This window comes from Solanum pennellii, chromosome 10 (assembly GCF_001406875.1).
Source record: "Solanum pennellii chromosome 10, SPENNV200".
Taxonomy (NCBI): Eukaryota; Viridiplantae; Streptophyta; class Magnoliopsida; order Solanales; family Solanaceae; genus Solanum; species Solanum pennellii.
In genome coordinates this window covers 80,278,828-80,296,432 of record NC_028646.1, presented here as the reverse complement: position 1 = coordinate 80,296,432, position 17,605 = coordinate 80,278,828, and the positions used below count along the sequence as shown (strand labels likewise).

General features: G+C 35.6%; 2 protein-coding genes and 1 non-coding gene across 3 annotated transcripts; 1 reads left to right on the top strand and 2 right to left on the bottom strand.

Moving 5' to 3' along the window:
• Positions 1–311: 311 nt before the first annotated feature.
• On the bottom strand, positions 312–3,333 carry LOC107002323 (ribosome production factor 2 homolog). The gene is made up of 7 exons (XM_015200296.2): positions 3,214–3,333; positions 3,052–3,126; positions 2,520–2,723; positions 1,387–1,632; positions 1,058–1,300; positions 903–968; positions 312–822 (listed from the first exon to the last, which is right to left on the bottom strand). The coding sequence occupies exons 1-7, from the start codon at positions 3,331–3,333 to the stop codon at positions 697–699; spliced, it is 1,080 nt and encodes a 359-aa protein (XP_015055782.2). The 3' UTR covers positions 312–696.
• A 2,850-nt stretch (positions 3,334–6,183) lies between these two features.
• LOC107002521 lies at positions 6,184–17,092 on the top strand. The gene is made up of 7 exons (XM_015200573.2): positions 6,184–6,837; positions 9,175–9,276; positions 9,591–9,845; positions 12,313–12,414; positions 12,498–12,899; positions 13,640–15,553; positions 16,390–17,092. Exons 1-7 carry the CDS (start codon positions 6,454–6,456, stop codon positions 16,423–16,425), a joined length of 3,195 nt encoding a protein of 1,064 aa, XP_015056059.1. The 5' UTR covers positions 6,184–6,453; the 3' UTR covers positions 16,426–17,092.
• Positions 10,749–10,822, bottom strand: TRNAT-AGU. Its single transcript has one exon. It is a non-coding gene; the product is annotated as a tRNA-Thr (tRNA).
• Positions 17,093–17,605: the final 513 nt, after the last annotated feature.

Sequence of the window (17,605 nt, the reverse complement as noted above, 5' to 3'; positions counted from 1 at the left end):
ATGTCTAAAATCTAAATGATATGTAAATACTTTAAAAATACTTAACACAAGAAAATAAGTAAAAGTGCATCAGAACAGTATTTTTCATGAAAAACATTTTCCTTCCTACCAAACAGGTGCTTATAGAGTGGCGTTAAATTGTGCTCTGATGTAGTAATTTGACAGGACAATTGGGGTTCCATAGTTTTTTAAAACTTGAAAATAAGAAACAGAAGTGCACAAGCAAAGCTACTTAGGTATTTCTAAATTTCAGACTACAGCTGGTTGAACTATAAAGCTACAGAAGAGACCTTCTCAAGTTATTCATGAACTAAAAATAACTAATTTAAGTTTTTTTTTAATAGTACTGATGTTTCCAAACAACTAGAAATACATTCCATAATATACCAAATGGGAAAATTCATATAATGAACTTCATTCAAAGATAAGAAAAAACAAAACAACAATGATAATTGATAACTATGGCTCTGAGGTCAGAAAGCTCCCAGATGATATCTTTTGACAACAATCACCTGGCATTAGACTACTTTGAACGTAGTAGATTCGAGACCTACTGTGACCATCCGGTTAGTGAGGGTTAGAGCCAAACACGTTGTGTGCCTATATCTTATACAAAGGCAGATAGAACAAAATTTGATTTGATCCAGCAGGAGAGAACCCTCTAAGGCCTTACACTGCAGAAGGGTCAAATGAAAATCACTCGGAATCCAGCTTCTGCTTCTTTTCCTCGGGCAGCTCCTCTGTTGTTCCATGTTTCAACTTAGCTTCTCTACGCTCCCTTTTAACTCCTTTGGCATTGTGAGACAGTGGCACACTTCCAACCTACATAAACGAAGAATTTGTCACTGGTAAACAGATACATAATTATATATACAATATTCAACCAGGTAGCGTCTCCTTACCTTCTGATCAGGAATGTAAATCTTCCCGAGTTTTCCTTGAATAGCATCTTTGACAACATTTTTCTCCTGAAAATGACCGCAGGTAACATCAGTATCTCAGAACTCATGTTCGTAGAAAAGAACAAGATTTGAGAAAGTAACTAAGTCAATCAAACCTTCTTCTTTGCTTTTTCAAGAGAAGTCTTCATAGCTTCTTTCCTTAAACTGTCATCAGGGAGACGATGTCGCCGAGTTACCAAGTCCATGGATGGCCCAACCTCCACTAATTCTATTCTTGGAACAACTGTGCCAGATTTTTTAAGACGTAATGCACAATGTGTGAAGAAAACTCTATTTGGTGACACAGCTACACATACATATACACGATCTAATCCAGCTAGGTTCAAGTTGGTCACCACCTGCAAAATTGAACCCACAAACATTGATGTCACTCTTTCGGATTCAATGAAGCAGAGCAGAGAAGTTATTGAGAAAAGGAACAAACCTCGCCATGGAATAGATCGAGCAGAACTTCTTTCAAATGTTTCAACTCTTCAACACTCTCAAATCCTTCTCCCATAAATGCAAAAAAGGGTTTGGACCCAATTTTAGGAGCCAAATTCTTATCATATTTGAAAGACTTCATGCTTTTGAACTCCTCCACTCCTACCTCTACAAGATCGTAAATGTGGTGATCATAGGTTCGTCCAAGAACAAGATTGTTAGGGCGCTTCTTGGAGTGAGAACCATACTGAAACACAACCAGAGACTGTAAGTGGGTACAGAAAACAAAAGGTAGGAATGTCCCGAAGATAAAATCAAAGAAGATAATCATGATGACAAGAGGAGTTGCTCAGATGGTAAGCACCCTCCACCTCCAACCCAAAGGTTTTGGGTTCGAGTCAACAACGGAGCAAAAAGGTGGGAGCTCTTGAGGAACTATTTAAAAAAAATGTTCCTGATAAAGGGATATGTTTTTCAACAGTTTATACGAAGATAGTCTATTGCTGAAACCAAGGTATTCAACACAGTAGCTAGAGTCCAAAAAGACTCAATCTCATTCTTGAGTATCTAAAGTAACAGTAGGTGTACTTATCTGCATAAATAGTTGAAATCTACTATTAATAATACTAATTGGTGCTTTAACAAGGGCAATAGGACTTGGAACTGTGCAATGTAGAACCTGAGACTTCACGTCAAATGGAAACCATAAGCAAGTGATGGTTAAAGACTACGGCTTAACCTAATAAAGAATATAATGCACTTCCATGTCAAAGTGAGCACCCTTGAGACTTTCAGGAAGACGTAACAAATGGCTGAATATTGCACCTAATTTCTTATTCCTGTAATTGATTTACACATGTACCATCTTTTGACACAAGTTCCGACTGTTTTGCTAGCTGGATAGTTGGAGAAGATCAGATATGTCTAGCTTCAGAACAAACCAAACAAAGAACATCATACTAGTCCGAGAGCCACAAAAAGAAGATCATATTAATATGAAACAAGTCATTATAGTCAGGGAGTCGCAAAATAAATCCTGATTAACATGGAAACAAGCTATAAAAATAACACCTTTGTAACCATGAACCGAAAAAAAAAGAGAACTTCAAAAGAAAAGGGCCTCTACCCACTTACCACAAAAAGACTGCAATCTGTCTTAAGGGAGAAAAACTCGAGAGAAGTCTCGCCCCCGCTCTCAAATGGTCTAATGTTATCATTCTTCCGGGTATATTTGACGGAATTATCCCTCTTCAAGTGATAAATTTCGGTCATCACATCATTCAATACTTGGCTTGTTTTCGTACCATGTAGTATCAAAGTCTTCTTCCCAGTTTCAACCTGCCAAAAATAGTTGTCATCACAGTCAAAACCCCATCTTTCAAACCCCGCCACCTCCCACACCACCTCCCACACAGACAAAAAAAGGTCACCACCTAGCGAGAAAATAACTAACTATTGATAAAGTCCAAATACACTACTCAAAGATAGAGTCTTTACAGTTACATGCAATACAATTAAGCCAACTATTAGCCGAGGATGAATCCTACAAATTATAACCATATTTTTCTTTTTCTTGGGGAATCCAAACTATAGTAATGCCAGTAAAAAATCGAAATTAGCTCAATAATGGAACAAAAAAACCCAATATTCAGCCGAGCAAACTCACCAATTTCGGAGCACGCTTTTCAAGCTCCCTCCTGATTCTTCCTTTTTGTGGGGTTTTGAATTTCATCATGATTACCTGAGAACAACGAAAATCAATTACACGATCAGCAATATGAATTCCTCATATTCATTTTATGAAGAAAAGAACTATGCATTAACTCACGAATACAAGAGAAAAAAATGGCGAAGAAAGGAAGAAGAAACAGCCACTGCAAATATTAGGGTTTAAGAATTGAGGTTTTTGTGCGGGTCTTGGGCCTAATAGTGATGAAAAACAATGCATAGGCCCAAATATATTGAGGTAATTTCACAGGCCTAAAGAGGAAAAAATGAGGAACTTTCATGAATGGTCACTATAATAAACTTAATATGTTTCATAACTATAGTTCGGATATTTATGGGTAATAGTTATAATTTAAGTTGTCTCGTTTGTATAATTCGCCGATTTGTATAATTTGTGGGTATATCTGTATAATTCCATTATTTTTATATGAGCTCGAAATAACAAATTTATACAAATACAAACATCAAAAGTGTAAACAGTTATACAAATTATGAATTATACATAAGTTATACAAATTCCAAATTATACAAACGTGCTAATTATACAAAATCAAAAAGTTGAGCCGCATAATTAGTAGGTCGCAAATTGTAATTAAGATAAACTATAATTATGTTAAGTAATTAACTAATATATGATTGTTTATACTCGTAGTTTTCCAAAAAATGATTCATGGTAGCTAAATAAGATCTTATGTTACTAAAAATATAGAGAATTTTATTTATTTATCAAACATAACACAACGTTACAAAATATAGCATATTTGTATCTCCTCTATTTGAATCTAAAGAACTTAAAAAGGCCATATGTATGTGTGAATAGATTGGTACTTAAATTACACATTTATATTAGGAGCAATATAGAGAGAAAAAAAATGAATTGAAACTTTTTTTATCTCTTTATTTAGGTATGATGGGAAATGAATAAATAGGTTAAAAGGAGAATTTCATTTCCTATTTATTTTGTCGCTATTTTAATTTTTTTGTTTTCCCACTATTTATACTATTTTTACACCTTAAAGATGAACAAAATCAAGTCCTAATATTGTTCCTATATATTTTATATGGTTTTGAGTTATCAAATGTTTAACAACAAAGTTTAATTCTAATCATACTTGAAGCAAGAAATGTTAATTACCCTTATTAGTTATCTTTTTTTTTTATTTATTTTTCAAAAATATAATCTGTCTTTTATATAATTTATATACATGTTTCATATCAATTTTATACGATTTTCGAGCAAGAAAATTATTTTTATATACATTTTGAAAAAAAAGTCATGTTATATTTGATAAAAGATCCCGTTCATTTCATAAATATAAGTTTACTATATATATAGTGTGTGTTTCGATCTTCATTTGACAAATAAACATTGATTTTTAGGTAAATGTCAAATTAGGAATCTTTTAATTAGATTGATTCAAAATAAATAAATGAAAATTTGTCACGTAATTAATGAATTAATTAACATCATTTTCTAAAATGAGCCGTTAGAAATAAGGATACGGGTTATTCAAAAAAGTTGACATCAAAACATTTTTAGTTCGATATATAGACGGAGAACAATATTATATCAAATCTCATAGTTTAAGATCTTTTTAGACCTTCTTTTAATATTCTAAAATAGCTATGAAAACCTTTATACCATGCGTAAGATTCAATTAGATTATTTTAAGGGAAAAAAATAATTTGGATGTGTACCTGTTAATAAAGAGAAAATACATAAACTTAGCCGCACAATTTAATTTAACACTTAAATTTTACGAGCGTTTAAATACCCCTAACATCTTTGAAGTTAACTCAATATAACTAAATAAAACATAAGAAGTGCTTCAATGGGAAAGAAGACATTTGGAGAAGACAACAAAATAAAGAGACAACAAAAAGATTAGATATATTTTTAAAAAAAAAAAAGAACCTACAAATTTCATTTACTTGTAAACAAGAAATTTCACATTTTTTAAAACTTTAACTTATATAAAGAATATAAAATTATTAGTTATATATTGACCAATAAAAAAATGTCATTTGTATGATTTTACCTTTCGTTTTTTATTTCACGCGCTTTGAGGAGATTGAATACACTCACCTTGTCACGTCAGCTCTTAGGGTAGTATTTAATTAGTTCAAAATATATAAGGAGTATTTAAACACCCGTGTAGTTAAAGTAATAAAATAAGTTTTGTTATCACGTTCAAGATTCTTTTTAATGTATTTTCTCTTTGATAAATAATCACTGATTTTAATGATACTTTTTATTTAGAGTACCATTTATAGCAATACATAACAATACAATGTTAAATTCGCAATATGTATTAAAAGTAAATTATGTATGCAATGTATATGCATTATAACTGTTTTTCTAAAATATATTATGCTTGTTTGATAAGAAATTGACATATTGTATCATAAGTAATGTATTAAAATGTGTGGCAAAAGTATTATCTATAAAAAAAATATTGTATTATATGTGAATAATAAATTATTCTTTGTAATATGTATTAAACCGTATTATAAATGTATTTAAAGTGACTAAAGTGAAAAAATGTTATTGATATAAATGATAAATATTTTTTTTTAAATATAGTATATTTATGTAAGTTTTCCTTATTTCAAATTGTTCTAATTGGCAGGGCATAATTTACGCTAAATCCAATACGAAATAAATAATCGATTTATTCAGTTCAAATATTCTTCATTGATTGAAATAAAACGGTTTTCTCAATATAACTTAACTCCGTCAAGTTTGTACAAATAGTGAAAAAGTACAAAACACTTGCGTTGATTATTATTCACGGAAAACACGTGAGAAAAAGCAAAAGAAGAATTTTGATGTTAATTTTTTTTATCTTTTTTATTTTCTTAACGACAAAGAAACTTACGAGTAGGGCATTTTTAATAATTTTTATACTTAAATATAATTTGTCAAATTTTTTTTTTTTTAAAGTACATCAAATTTAAGTTTTGGGTTATTTTTGCCATTTATCAATCCAAATGGTCAAAAAATGTCAATTTCTCAATTTACAAACCAGGACTCTTCTCAGGCATATATAAGAGCTAGTACTCTTTTTCTCTCAGCTAAAATCAATTGAAACCATATGAGCACCCCACCCCCTCCCCCAAATTCCCCAAATTCCCTCCGGTTGCTCCGTTTGTGAATCGCCGATCAAGCTCCGACCTCTCAAAATTTTTGGATTCAATGTTCGTTGTAATTCTGATATCATAGATGTTAAAAAGTAGTATATGTTTGTTTTAATTTCTGTTTTTTATTTGCCAATTTGTGATGTAATCGGTGTAAAATAGTTTGCATTTTAGGGTTAGGGTTTGGTTTTGGTTCATAGAGATGAAGAGTTCTCGTAGATCATGTCTGGAATCAGATACAAAAAAACCCAGATTAAACGAAGATTCTATTGGAATCAATCGCATTTCAAATGAAGGGAGTTTTATCCCACAACGGGCTGTGAATTCAGGCTCTGTTGCCCCGAGGTTTCGGGCAATTGATAGTTGGGAAGATCCTGAGAACAGTGATCCACTCTGTGAACCTTACCAGCCGCAACATCAGCAGCAACACCAGCAGCAACAACAGCTTATCAGTGAATACAAGAGAGCCTTAGCAGAGCTCACTATTAATTCCAAGCCGATAATCACGAATTTGACTATTATTGCTGGTGAAAATATGCGTGATGCGAAGGCCATTGCTGCTATTATCTGCGCGAACATTCTTGAGGTGATATTCCAGTCTAAGTGCTGTTCTGTGTATGTTTATTGACTTCAATTAGTTTCCAGTAGACGTTATGGTGCTAAATTATTTAGATTAGTGTAGCTGGCTCGTTGTAAATGTGATTGCATAGTGAAAAGTAGAGTATACATTTGTAACAAATGTGGGATTTCAGTGAAAGAAATTTGGTTGTGGAAGCAATTCCGTCGTTTACTATAATATATGGTTGATTCTGTATGGTGATTGTGATGGTATGCTTATGAGATCAGTAATCAGTCACAGTAATTTCTTTGCTGTGTTTTCAAACGTTGAATGATGAGCACAAACAAAATTTCAACTGTGATTATTTTCAGTAATCAATTGTGTAAGCTCTTGTGGATCCAATTTAGAGTTGTTCGTCCAAACTTGCAGAAGTTATTTGATCTGCTGGATTTCAAGTACTATTTGTCACCGCTTGGTTTTAGACAACTCAAGGTCCCTTCAACTCTATTAATCTTGTTAGATACTCAAAAGGACAGTTTCCAACAAGAAACACTAGGTGATTTCCTTTCATATGTCCAAGCAGCTGGTACTCTGTGCTGGTGGGACGTAGCAGGTACCCCGTGGAATTAGTTGGGGTATGGTCAAGCTGGCCCGGAGAACTACGGTTATCAAAAGGAAAAAAGGCAGCTTTCAGTCTTGCTTTACTTCAAACAGTGACAGGGATGCTCCTGCCGCATAATCGTGAAGCAGTTCTTATTACTTGTCTAGTAATTGAACTTGTTGGAAGCGTGTCTATAAATAATCATCTATGTAGAGCATCATTGGAGCCGGTTTTACACACTTAACCTGTATGAAGGATATGCAGGAATTAACCTGTATGAATGATGCATGCAGGATAAATTCCTTTTCTTTTATTATTTTTTCGAAAAAGTATTGAAGTGCTCTCCATGTTAAAGGGGCATATTGTCTCAAATGATTTTTCTTTTCTCAGTTGTGCAATTTTCTCAGCCCATTTATTTTTTAAAGAAGTTGATATTTCTATGTTTATCTTGGTTCTTTGGGTTTTAAAGGGTAATTAGGGGATCTTATTTCAAGCTGTCTTATGGTACATGTTAGTGAATCTTTCTCATCAAATTGACTTATCTTGGAGTTGTACTAAATAGACCCTACGATGCACCTTCAAGTAATTCTAGTGACACTTCTGATTCTGAGAAATTCTTGTGATACAGAGATGGAATCTTGTTGGGACAATAACATATGATAATCATAAGATCTTTCAAATCAGTGTCTCGCTGCAGAAAATCTTCTTTGTGTACATGTTTTATTGAGATACCAGAGCTTTAGTTTCACTAGGAGCAAAGTTTTGCCTGTCTTTTTACCGAAGACAGAAAACCTCATAGTTTCTAAACATTTCAACAAAAAGGGTCGTTCTTTCGTTACATTCTCGAATCATGCGAACTCACTTATTTTTCTGATACGGCTCTTGACCTACAAAAATACCTCCAACTCATCACTGTTCAATGGTTGCTGGACTATTCTTAAGTTTTTGATTGATTAAACACACAGTCCCTCTATATTAGAAGTGTAAGAATAAACACACACTGAGCCCCTATCAACTCTGATATTGTTTTCCGCATAATCCTTTAAGCAAGAGCTGATGTTGTCTTGAAGAATCTACTTCCAATCTCTGGATGGTGTCTGAAGTCCTCTAACTTAGCACAAAAGTATGTGTCTCTTATCTTTATTTCCAATTTCCTATTTATGGTCGAAGGTATGTCTGAAAGAAGTTACAGCTGCTTCATGACAAGTTTCAAATAGGCAGGTTTCTCACTCTACTGCTCATCAAAAATCTTGGATTCTTTGAATGGTTGTTCTCCTTGCGACATTAAATTGCATTGGTAAAATAAAGACTATGCAGGTAAAACTAGTTTACGATGCAGTTTTAGTTAGTTCGGGATTGAAGTGTAGTTGTTCTTCTGGTTGTAGGTAGTGGATTCAGTTGTTTCCTATGTTAGTAAGTCTCTGTTCATACAGCGTCAATCTTTCTGAATATTAGATGGTTGTATATGGTGATCCTTCAGCCTTGTTACTGCTCAGTTTCTATACGCTGATTATATAGACATGTATGAGTGTCCAGTAGCTCCTTCCTGCATATTAGACTGTCCTGTGGGACTTCACATTTGAAAGGGCATAACAGTTTTCTCTTACTTCATTCACTGGTTATGCTGTCTTTCTTGCTGTTTGCATTTCGTCATCATTTTGAGAATTTGCTTTCATGCTCTTTCTTTGCTTTTACCCTGTATCACCTGACTTTTGATGGCTATGGCGAGCTCATGTTAATCTACCTTTGAACATCATTTACAGATTCCTAGTGAGCAAAAGCTGCCATCTCTCTATCTTTTGGACAGTATTGTGAAGAATATCGGGAGGGATTATATCAAGTATTTTGCTGCTAGGCTGCCTGAGGTCAGAATTTTATCTATATGCAGTTGATTGAGATTCTGTTTTTTCTCTTTAAATTTTGTAATTTCTTATATCTTGCCTCCTTTCCTGAGAAAGGCTTGGTTGCATATTCTTGTCCGCTTTCTATTTTTTCAAATTTCCCCCCTGTGATGTAACAAACATCCGAATGGATGAAGATGTTGAAATGAAACCCATTCTGTCATCTACTCATCTCTTATATAAGTAAATACCTGTAGTTTGGTAAGTGTGCTAATTGGTGCATAATAATAGGCTGTTAAGTTTTTTCGTCATTATTGGTTTTCCTTTTTATGTTTTAGGTTTTCTGCAAGGCTTATAGACAGGTCGAACCTTCGATACACTCTGGGATGCAGCGTCTTTTTGTAACCTGGAGAAAAGTATTCCCTCCACAGCAGCTTCAACTTATTGAGAAGGAGCTTGGATTTACAACTGGTGTCAATGGCTCCTCATCAGGAGCACGTAGAGATGATTCGAAGGCTCAACAGACTGCACATAGCATTCATGTAAATCCCAAGTATTTAGAGGCAAGGCAGTGCCTACAACAACCAACCAGAGTTAGTATTTTCTATGCTTGGTTTGAAAACGTTTGTAAATTCTGTTTGATTTAACGATCAAATTTTATTTTTGAAACACTTATCCGGAGAAAAAGTTTTTTTTTCCTGTGTGTTTATGTTTGCGGAGCACTTATGATAGTGCCTGTAGTTCGAATTTTGTTTTGGAGTTGGGATGAATCGTTAGGTAAGTGAACTATTGACCACTGGTGTAGTGGAGTCTAGATGGTAAAATATTAGTGGTCTTGCCGAGTGCAAAACCGGTGTTTAAATTGAGCTTGTGCTTGTCAAAGATAGTATAGATAATGTTGATCCCACGAGGATTGAGTTTCTAATATGCTAGTTAGTATTGCTTAAATACTATTTGGGAAATTTGATAATTTTAGAAATATAATTTAAAACTTGATAATGATTGGAAAAGAAATAACAAACCCTTATGACATAGGGAGATAAATGAGTTGAACCAAGAATCCACATATGGAATAACTGATGATTTTCACTTCCTTTCATCAAACCTCGTTAAAATATGAATGTTTCTCACGAATACATTCGTTCCCTCTAATCCTTTATAATTAGTGTACTCCTTTAGGTTATACAATTAATAGAAAGAAAAGATTTATAAAGATGCGAAAGTAGTATTGAATGATTCTCTAAAGAAAGAAATATATAGACTTCTCTTGAATATCTATCACTGCTATCGAAAGCAAAAAACGCAAAAAAACTCTTAAGGTCCGTTGGGGCTTTTAGCACAAATTAAGTGTGGGCTTAATGAAAAAAGGTGCAAAGTGAGAAGATATAAATGTTTAGTCTAAACCTAATAATTATAAACATGAATGACAAATATATGACCAAAGGAATTGAAAATATGTTTTTTTGAGAATTAAAAGATTACAGACTGAGCAAGTTTGCTCTCGTTAAGAGTCGAACTCAAGACCTCCCGCTTACTAAACGGGTTCTCTAACCAACTGAGCTACGGGAGCTTGAAAATAAATTATGATAAAGTGAAGTGTTTAGTGTCACCTCTTCAGAACGGGCTCATTGGCAAGGAAAAACACGCCTTAGAACCTAGATAATGTCACTGAAGCGCGCATAAAGTAAGCAAAGTGCTCAACACGTTATGAACCTCACTTCAGGGCTTAAGTGTTGCGCGTCAACACTGATATCTATGTGACATAACTAAGTTAAAATACTAATCGTTTCTCGCGAATAGAATCAATTAATAAAACAACAAAAGAGTATCATACACACTACCCTTCGGGGTGGCCCAGTGGTTTGAGCTTGGGACTTCCATGTTGGAGGTCTCAAGTTCAAAACCCCTTGCCAGCGAAAGCAAGGGGTTTGCCTTCTGGGTCGAGCTCGTCGCACCAGGCTTGCCTAGTGCGGGTTACCTCTCCTATCTGGTTTGCGAGCTATTGCATAGGAGCAAGATTTTACCCTGTGCGCACCCAAAAAGGGTAGCGGCTGCGGGTTTCCCTTGTCGTCAAAAAAAGAGTATCATACACTATCAAATCAATGGAGAAATTGATATCTATAATAAATCAATGAACTCCTCAAGAAGTCAAATAAGCACATGCAATGGAAGATAAAATCAAACACTAATCAAACCATAGGTTTTAGCCAACCTCAACTACGAGAAAGACACTCTATATATGGAGTAAAAACAACCAGAGAAAAGTTAAGATTCATCGGGTTCATAACAAAAAATTAAGAGATGAAGGCTTAGAAGAAACTCTAAAGTCTAAATCTCTTGAATACTCCTTAAATTCTTGAGTTTTCTCTTCTTTTCTCCTCTTTCTCCTAGAAGTTCCGTTGTCTAAAGTGTGCGGGCTCTTCCCCTTTTTGTACTCAAGTCACAGCGAAAGAAACTTTGACTGCTGTGATGGTCAGGCTGCCTAACAAATTCTGAAGGGGAATCACAGTGATCAAAACTTTGACTGCTGCGATGGTCGGGACTGTTTTGTGCCCAATTATTCTTCAACTGTTTTTTCTTCATTTCTTGCATCTCTTTTGCTTGAATCTTGTGTATTTCCTCCTCATCTCCTTCATTGCATATCTATCATCAAAACTATACAAATATGTGAGGAATACATCATGTAATACTTAAAATTCACTAATTCAAACATGAGACAAGGCATAAATACAGATATAAATGCGCCTCATCAGTTCTCAATACTCATATCCTCATTGATTGGTGTACTCATTGTAATTCTTGAAGAATGTCAAAAGTCCCACATTAGTGGTTAATGAGGTGGGTGGACTTTAACGCTTGAGCAATCCTCCTCCCTTTGAGCTAGCTTTTGGGGTTGAGTTAGGCCCAAGGATCTTTGCATGATGTTTTGCCAACCTATCATGTAAACTGGTTCAAGCAAGTAGTATCAATGCTTTTGTTATAAATGATGCTCTGAGGAATTTCCTTACGCATATCTCTCCTGGTCAATTATCCTTATTATTGTGGTTTATTATGATTAAGGTAAAAGGATCAGCTGATGACATCACTCCAGGGGGCATACAGAAACCAGAGAGAGCAACCAGTGTTGGTTCTGAAAGATCTTGGTTCGATCTGTCTGCTAAGGTGTGTGGTATATATGTGTTTCTAACATATACATGCATGATTCTTCTATGAGTCTAAGCCAGTTGATATTGCAATATATGTAGTTTGTTCAGAAAGAGCAGTTGAATGAGCGAATCCGTGAGAAAACTACAAGTGCAGCATATGGAGATCCTGAATATGTTTCTGATTTGTCAAGGGGTTCTGGCTTTGGATTAAGAATAACAGGTGAAAAGCTAAAGGAAGAGGGACGTGATAAATCTTGGTACAATCCTGCAAATGGTAAGATAATTCAAAGAAATGGCTTGGACCTTAAGCATGGAGTCCAAAGTCTATCTCAGAATACAGCAAACTCTGATGCATATCCACAACCGACACACTCCTTTGCCAATCAGAGTGGTACATTGATGGATCGGAGTTGGCAGAGTTCTGATGAAGAGGAGTATATGTGGGATGATGTTAATTGTGCAGATAAAGATCAACGAGCATCCAAAGAACCATATAAATCTGTAAGTGTAAATATTTACCTGATTCTGCCCCTCACCTCCTTCCCAAAAGAAAAAGAAAGCAACCTGTTTGTACTTCAGTGCAGTGCATCTCCCTTGTAGATTATGTTCTGGGTAGAGTATCCCTTCTAAATTGAAAATATTGCTGATTATTTTATTGAAGATTTTCAGCAATATCTAACCTACTGATGTGGTTTCTACATCAAATTCAAAATGTTACACTTATATAATTTTCACATTATACCAGCCAACTACTTCTCATTCTCAAAAAACTTTACTTCAGTTTTGAGTAAGACTACTAGTTGTCAAACATGAAAAGGAACTTCAATCCCCAGTTTTCTGATCCTTGTGGCCTCTCTCTCTCTCTCTCTCCCTCCATCCCTCTCTCTCTCTATTGAGATCGCAAAGCACCTATTGTATTACTTCTCTACCCTACCAATCTTCTTATTATATGATATATATCAGCTTTCTTCTCACCTAGGGTAAACTGAGGATGGATACTTAAGTAGTTCCCAGAACAAAAATTTGCTACCTTTGTTATAATGATATAATCATGCTTTAATTTGATTGTGGAGAGGTTTCGATTCATTTCAAATTTGATGTTTTGTCTGACTTTTTATATGAACCTCCTCCGTGGTTTGTTGTCTTGTTCTTTGGTTGTTTAGTCTGGTGTTTCTGCAATGTGAATAGAGAACCTCATGCTGGTTTGGACAATTCATCTTGTTATTTGCATGAATGTGTAGGGCTTAGATAATCAACATCCGAGACCCCAAAACATATTTGGGTTAAAGGCTGCAAGTGAAGCCTCGGTTGACTCTCTTTCCAGAGAAGACAATGGCCAAGAATCTCCCGAGAATCAAATATCATCGATGTGGTCAGATGAAGCTAGGCATTTGGCTTCTGTTCGAAGTACTCCAGATCATCCAAGAGGTTATCTAACCTCTTTCAGTGGGTCAACAGCGACAAACTCCATAGTTGGGAAATCATTCCAGTCACAGAAAGATTCAAGTCATGAGGGGACACCAAGTTATGGAATAGCAAAGACTGCAAATTTATCTAGGGGAACCATAATGCAACCGCGAGAAACTCAGGGAGCTGCCCCTCCATCTTTAGAGTCAGCGAGGCGTCAGCTTCCTCCGTCTCCATCAATCTCAACCGGCAATTTTAATCAAGTAGTTAACAGTCGTACTAGCGAGTATCATACACAGACTGAATCTCATGCAGATCCAAGAATGTCTCAGTTTTCAAGGAGGTCAAATTTAGATCCGCGTAAGCAAGTCCCCCAGGACTCTCTGCCAATGACATCGCAGAGTGCTCATTTAATTAGCTCACAGATATCACATACTTCAAGATATAATCCATCTTCCGTGATGTCATCTTTTCAAGAAGAACATCATGTCTCTTTTCCTGAAAAAATCCAGCAAGAAAGTCCTGAATCTGAATTTTCCATTCCCAGCCAGAAGTCAATAGTCACTCAGCTTTCTGGTTTTGCTGATCATTCTGGCACTGTGCCTTCCATTCTTCATGGCTCTGAATCCTCAGGTCAAACGAGTATCAGTAGTCTGTTGGCTGCTGTTATGAAGAGTGGAGTACTTAATAGTAGCTCTAGTGTCGGCACACCACTAAATTCTCGTGATAAGGGGCCTCTGTCATCCCAAGCCGGTGCACAGTCTCCTATACCAAGTGGTCCTCCTATCCAACTTTTGTCATCTGGACCAAAGGCTCCACGTTCTGTTGTGAGCATACAATCGGACAGAAATGCTTCAAATCCCCCAAGTTATTCCCAGAGAAATGGAGAACGACCACGACTGCCACCTGACACTGCTCCAACTCCGATAGGTAGTGAATCATTGCAGGCTCCAAATGTGGTGAATGCTGCTTCTAATCCTGTTGCAAAACTTTTGAATTCATTGATGGCAAAGGGATTGATATCTGCGTCAAAGGAGGAGTCTCCAACTTCAACTCCTCCACCGACACCTCCACAAACTCAGTTCCAGTGTCCTCCTGCAAGCATCAGTTCAATTCCTGGTGTATCTGCTCCGATTACCTCACCCACCTGCTCGTCTCAAAAGGATGAGCTGTCTCTCTCTAAACCTGCTGCTAAAATCCCTGATGCACTACCTCAGTCCAACAAAGAAGAGAGAGAAGATGCATTTAAACCAGGTGTAATTCGGGAGTCCAATCCTGCTGTCATCAGTGAACTTCTTGATGACGTTCCACATCAATGTGGCATATGTGGTCTTCGACTTAAGCTCCGACTGCAGCTCGATAGACACTTGGAATGGCATGCATTAAGGAATCCAGATGGGAAACTGTTGCATTGTGAAAGGAGGTGGTATTTAAATTTTGGGGAATGGATTGCTGGAACTGGTAACGTCCCACACTCTGGTATATTGGCAGGACCAACTGGAGGTTCTAACAAACTATCAGAATGCACTGAGGTTATGGTTCCTGCTGATGAAAGTCAGTGTGTATGTGTCTTGTGTGGTCAGGTTTTTGAAGATTTTTATGATGAAAAGAGTGACAAGTGGATGTTCAAAGGAGCTATTTACATGGATGATTCATTGAACGAAAGCGGTATTCAGAATTGTATAGTCCATGAGAACTGTACATCAGAGGGTTCTCAAAATTGGATGCTTAAGGATGATATAAAACAGGTACGTCAATTCTATCCATAAGTTTTTCCTTTGACATGTCTGATCAATAAAATAAATGAGAATGGTTATGTAGATTCAACTCCAAATTACTGGTCTGATTTAGTTTGTGTTGTATTAACAACATTAAGTATAACATTTTTGTGCTTTATTGAACTGCGTATAAACAAAATGGGGATAATTGTTGTGCTGAATCAACTCGGTGAAAGGGTGTCATATAGTTTATGTTGGATATTTTGTGATTTTTTGGTGTTTGATGTACTTCTGTTCGTCATTAATAAGCTGTTGAGTTATTTCACTATATGCTATTGAATAAAGACAGATTTGTCATATCAGCATGCATCAGGTACAGTTAAATGTACGGAATATCATTTTCTATCAGGATATATGTGAATATTGATGGATGATGTTGATATTCTGGTTTTAACTCTGCTTATATGTGAATACAATTCTCTAAGTGTCTGAATTGAGTTTTAGATGGTTAGCTGACATACTTAAAGTCTTTGTTTTTATCTTTTCATTCAGTTGTCGGTGCTTATTGGTTAAGATACTGATTGAGTTCTCTAAATAGATGACTTCTGTGGCCTAAGTTGAAAACTGGAACTCACTGACACAAAGAAGAGGAATCTTAATGCAGAGAATTTCTGGGGATCGGTCATTCCTTTAACTATGCATAGGAATTGCCAACTTGCTTTATTATGCTTGTTATAGTTGATATATCGTTCTTTGGTATTTTTTTTTCTTTGCATAAGTTACTGCAAGCTGGATTACTTCTGTGCTTGATTGGATTAGTTGTCATTACTTGACTTACATTTGATACCACTATTTCAATTTCGCAGGAGTCGGAAGACTGGTTTTCTGATTTCATGGATTAAAAGGAATTGCGCAGGGGTATGTTAATTGAAGGTATCCAGGTTCAGTACAATTTACTTGTACTGCTTGTGCATCTTCCTTGTTAAGCCTCTTCTAGGCTTTGCTTTTAAGTTATAATGTGATGAAAATCTTACATTTTTGGCATCATGTTATCCAATTTCGGTTGAATCCTTTGTTATCTTACATCATCCTGAGGAACATGGTGGCGTTAGAAGCTCATGTGCGGTTCGGCTGAACCCATTAGGCTTTGCTCAAACAGTGTATGTATTAGAAAGTTCATAAAATATGTACAACATTAAATTTAGAAACCAAGTGCTAGTTATTAGCACTTGAAGTTGTCGTTCTAAAACCTAGAACCCCTATAAAGCTGAAATCACAGCTTCGCCTCTGCTGAGCAACTGTTGCCCCTGAACCAAAATCATCGAGCTGCATTTCCATTCGAACTGGAACATCAGAGTTATGCCCTATGCAAGCTACTGTATCACCTTCTCTATGAGCTATGGATTTTAAACTTTTAAGTAAAGCATTACATCTTGTTACTGATTTGACGCTGCAAAATAGTTGAAGTTACTTTCTTTATTTCGGTGTTTGTGCTATTATCCTTTTTATGGATGGTGTATTATGTGTATTTTGGATGTAAGATAAAAGCATAGCTAAATTTGGGATGCACTCTTGTTGAAAGTTCTTGCTTGATGCTGTTTCAAGCTGATGGTCCGACACTATGGACCCGAATAGAGCAAAATCAAAACAGATGAATTTTCATATAGCCGATTCCAATTAGTTGCAACTGAGTTATAGTTGATTGATTATCGATATTATCTGTTGCTATCTGTTGTTTCTTATAACATAAATGAAAATCCAGCTCAAAATAGGGAGCGCTTCACCTCCAACGTGGGAAAACCAAAAAAAAGGGACAGAAGTGCAAATGACCCTTGAAAAGTCCTCTTTTCTAAACCTCTTAACATCTAATACTCGTGCTTCTAACTTAAATATCAATTACTGTCCAAAAAAACTGTATATTGCAATTTGTAACTAGTTGGTTAAAGTAAGAAGCACGAGTATTAGATGTCAAAGAGATTTAGAAAAGAGGACCTCTTAACAGTCATTTGCACATTCGTCCCTATTTTGTGCTGGTTTTAGTTTATGTCAAAACAAACAATCTTTTCTTGCGGGAAGTAAGTT

Bases quoted from the DNA above. Each gene is read 5' to 3' on its own strand.
- LOC107002521 (XM_015200573.2), top strand. From the start codon at position 6,454: ATGAAGAGTTCTCGTAGATCATGTCTGGAATCAGATACAAAAAAACCC. The intron at 12,415-12,497 runs GTGTGTGGTATA...CAATATATGTAG, and splicing joins GGTTCGATCTGTCTGCTAAG to TTTGTTCAGAAAGAGCAGTT. The intron at 15,554-16,389 runs GTACGTCAATTC...TCAATTTCGCAG, and splicing joins TTAAGGATGATATAAAACAG to GAGTCGGAAGACTGGTTTTC.
- LOC107002323 (XM_015200296.2), bottom strand. From the start codon at position 3,333: ATGCATTGTTTTTCATCACTATTAGGCCCAAGACCCGCACAAAAACCT. The intron at 1,301-1,386 runs GTTTGTTCCTTT...TCAATTTTGCAG, and splicing joins TCGATCTATTCCATGGCGAG to GTGGTGACCAACTTGAACCT. The intron at 969-1,057 runs GTTTGATTGACT...GGTCATTTTCAG, and splicing joins TTGAAAAAGCAAAGAAGAAG to GAGAAAAATGTTGTCAAAGA.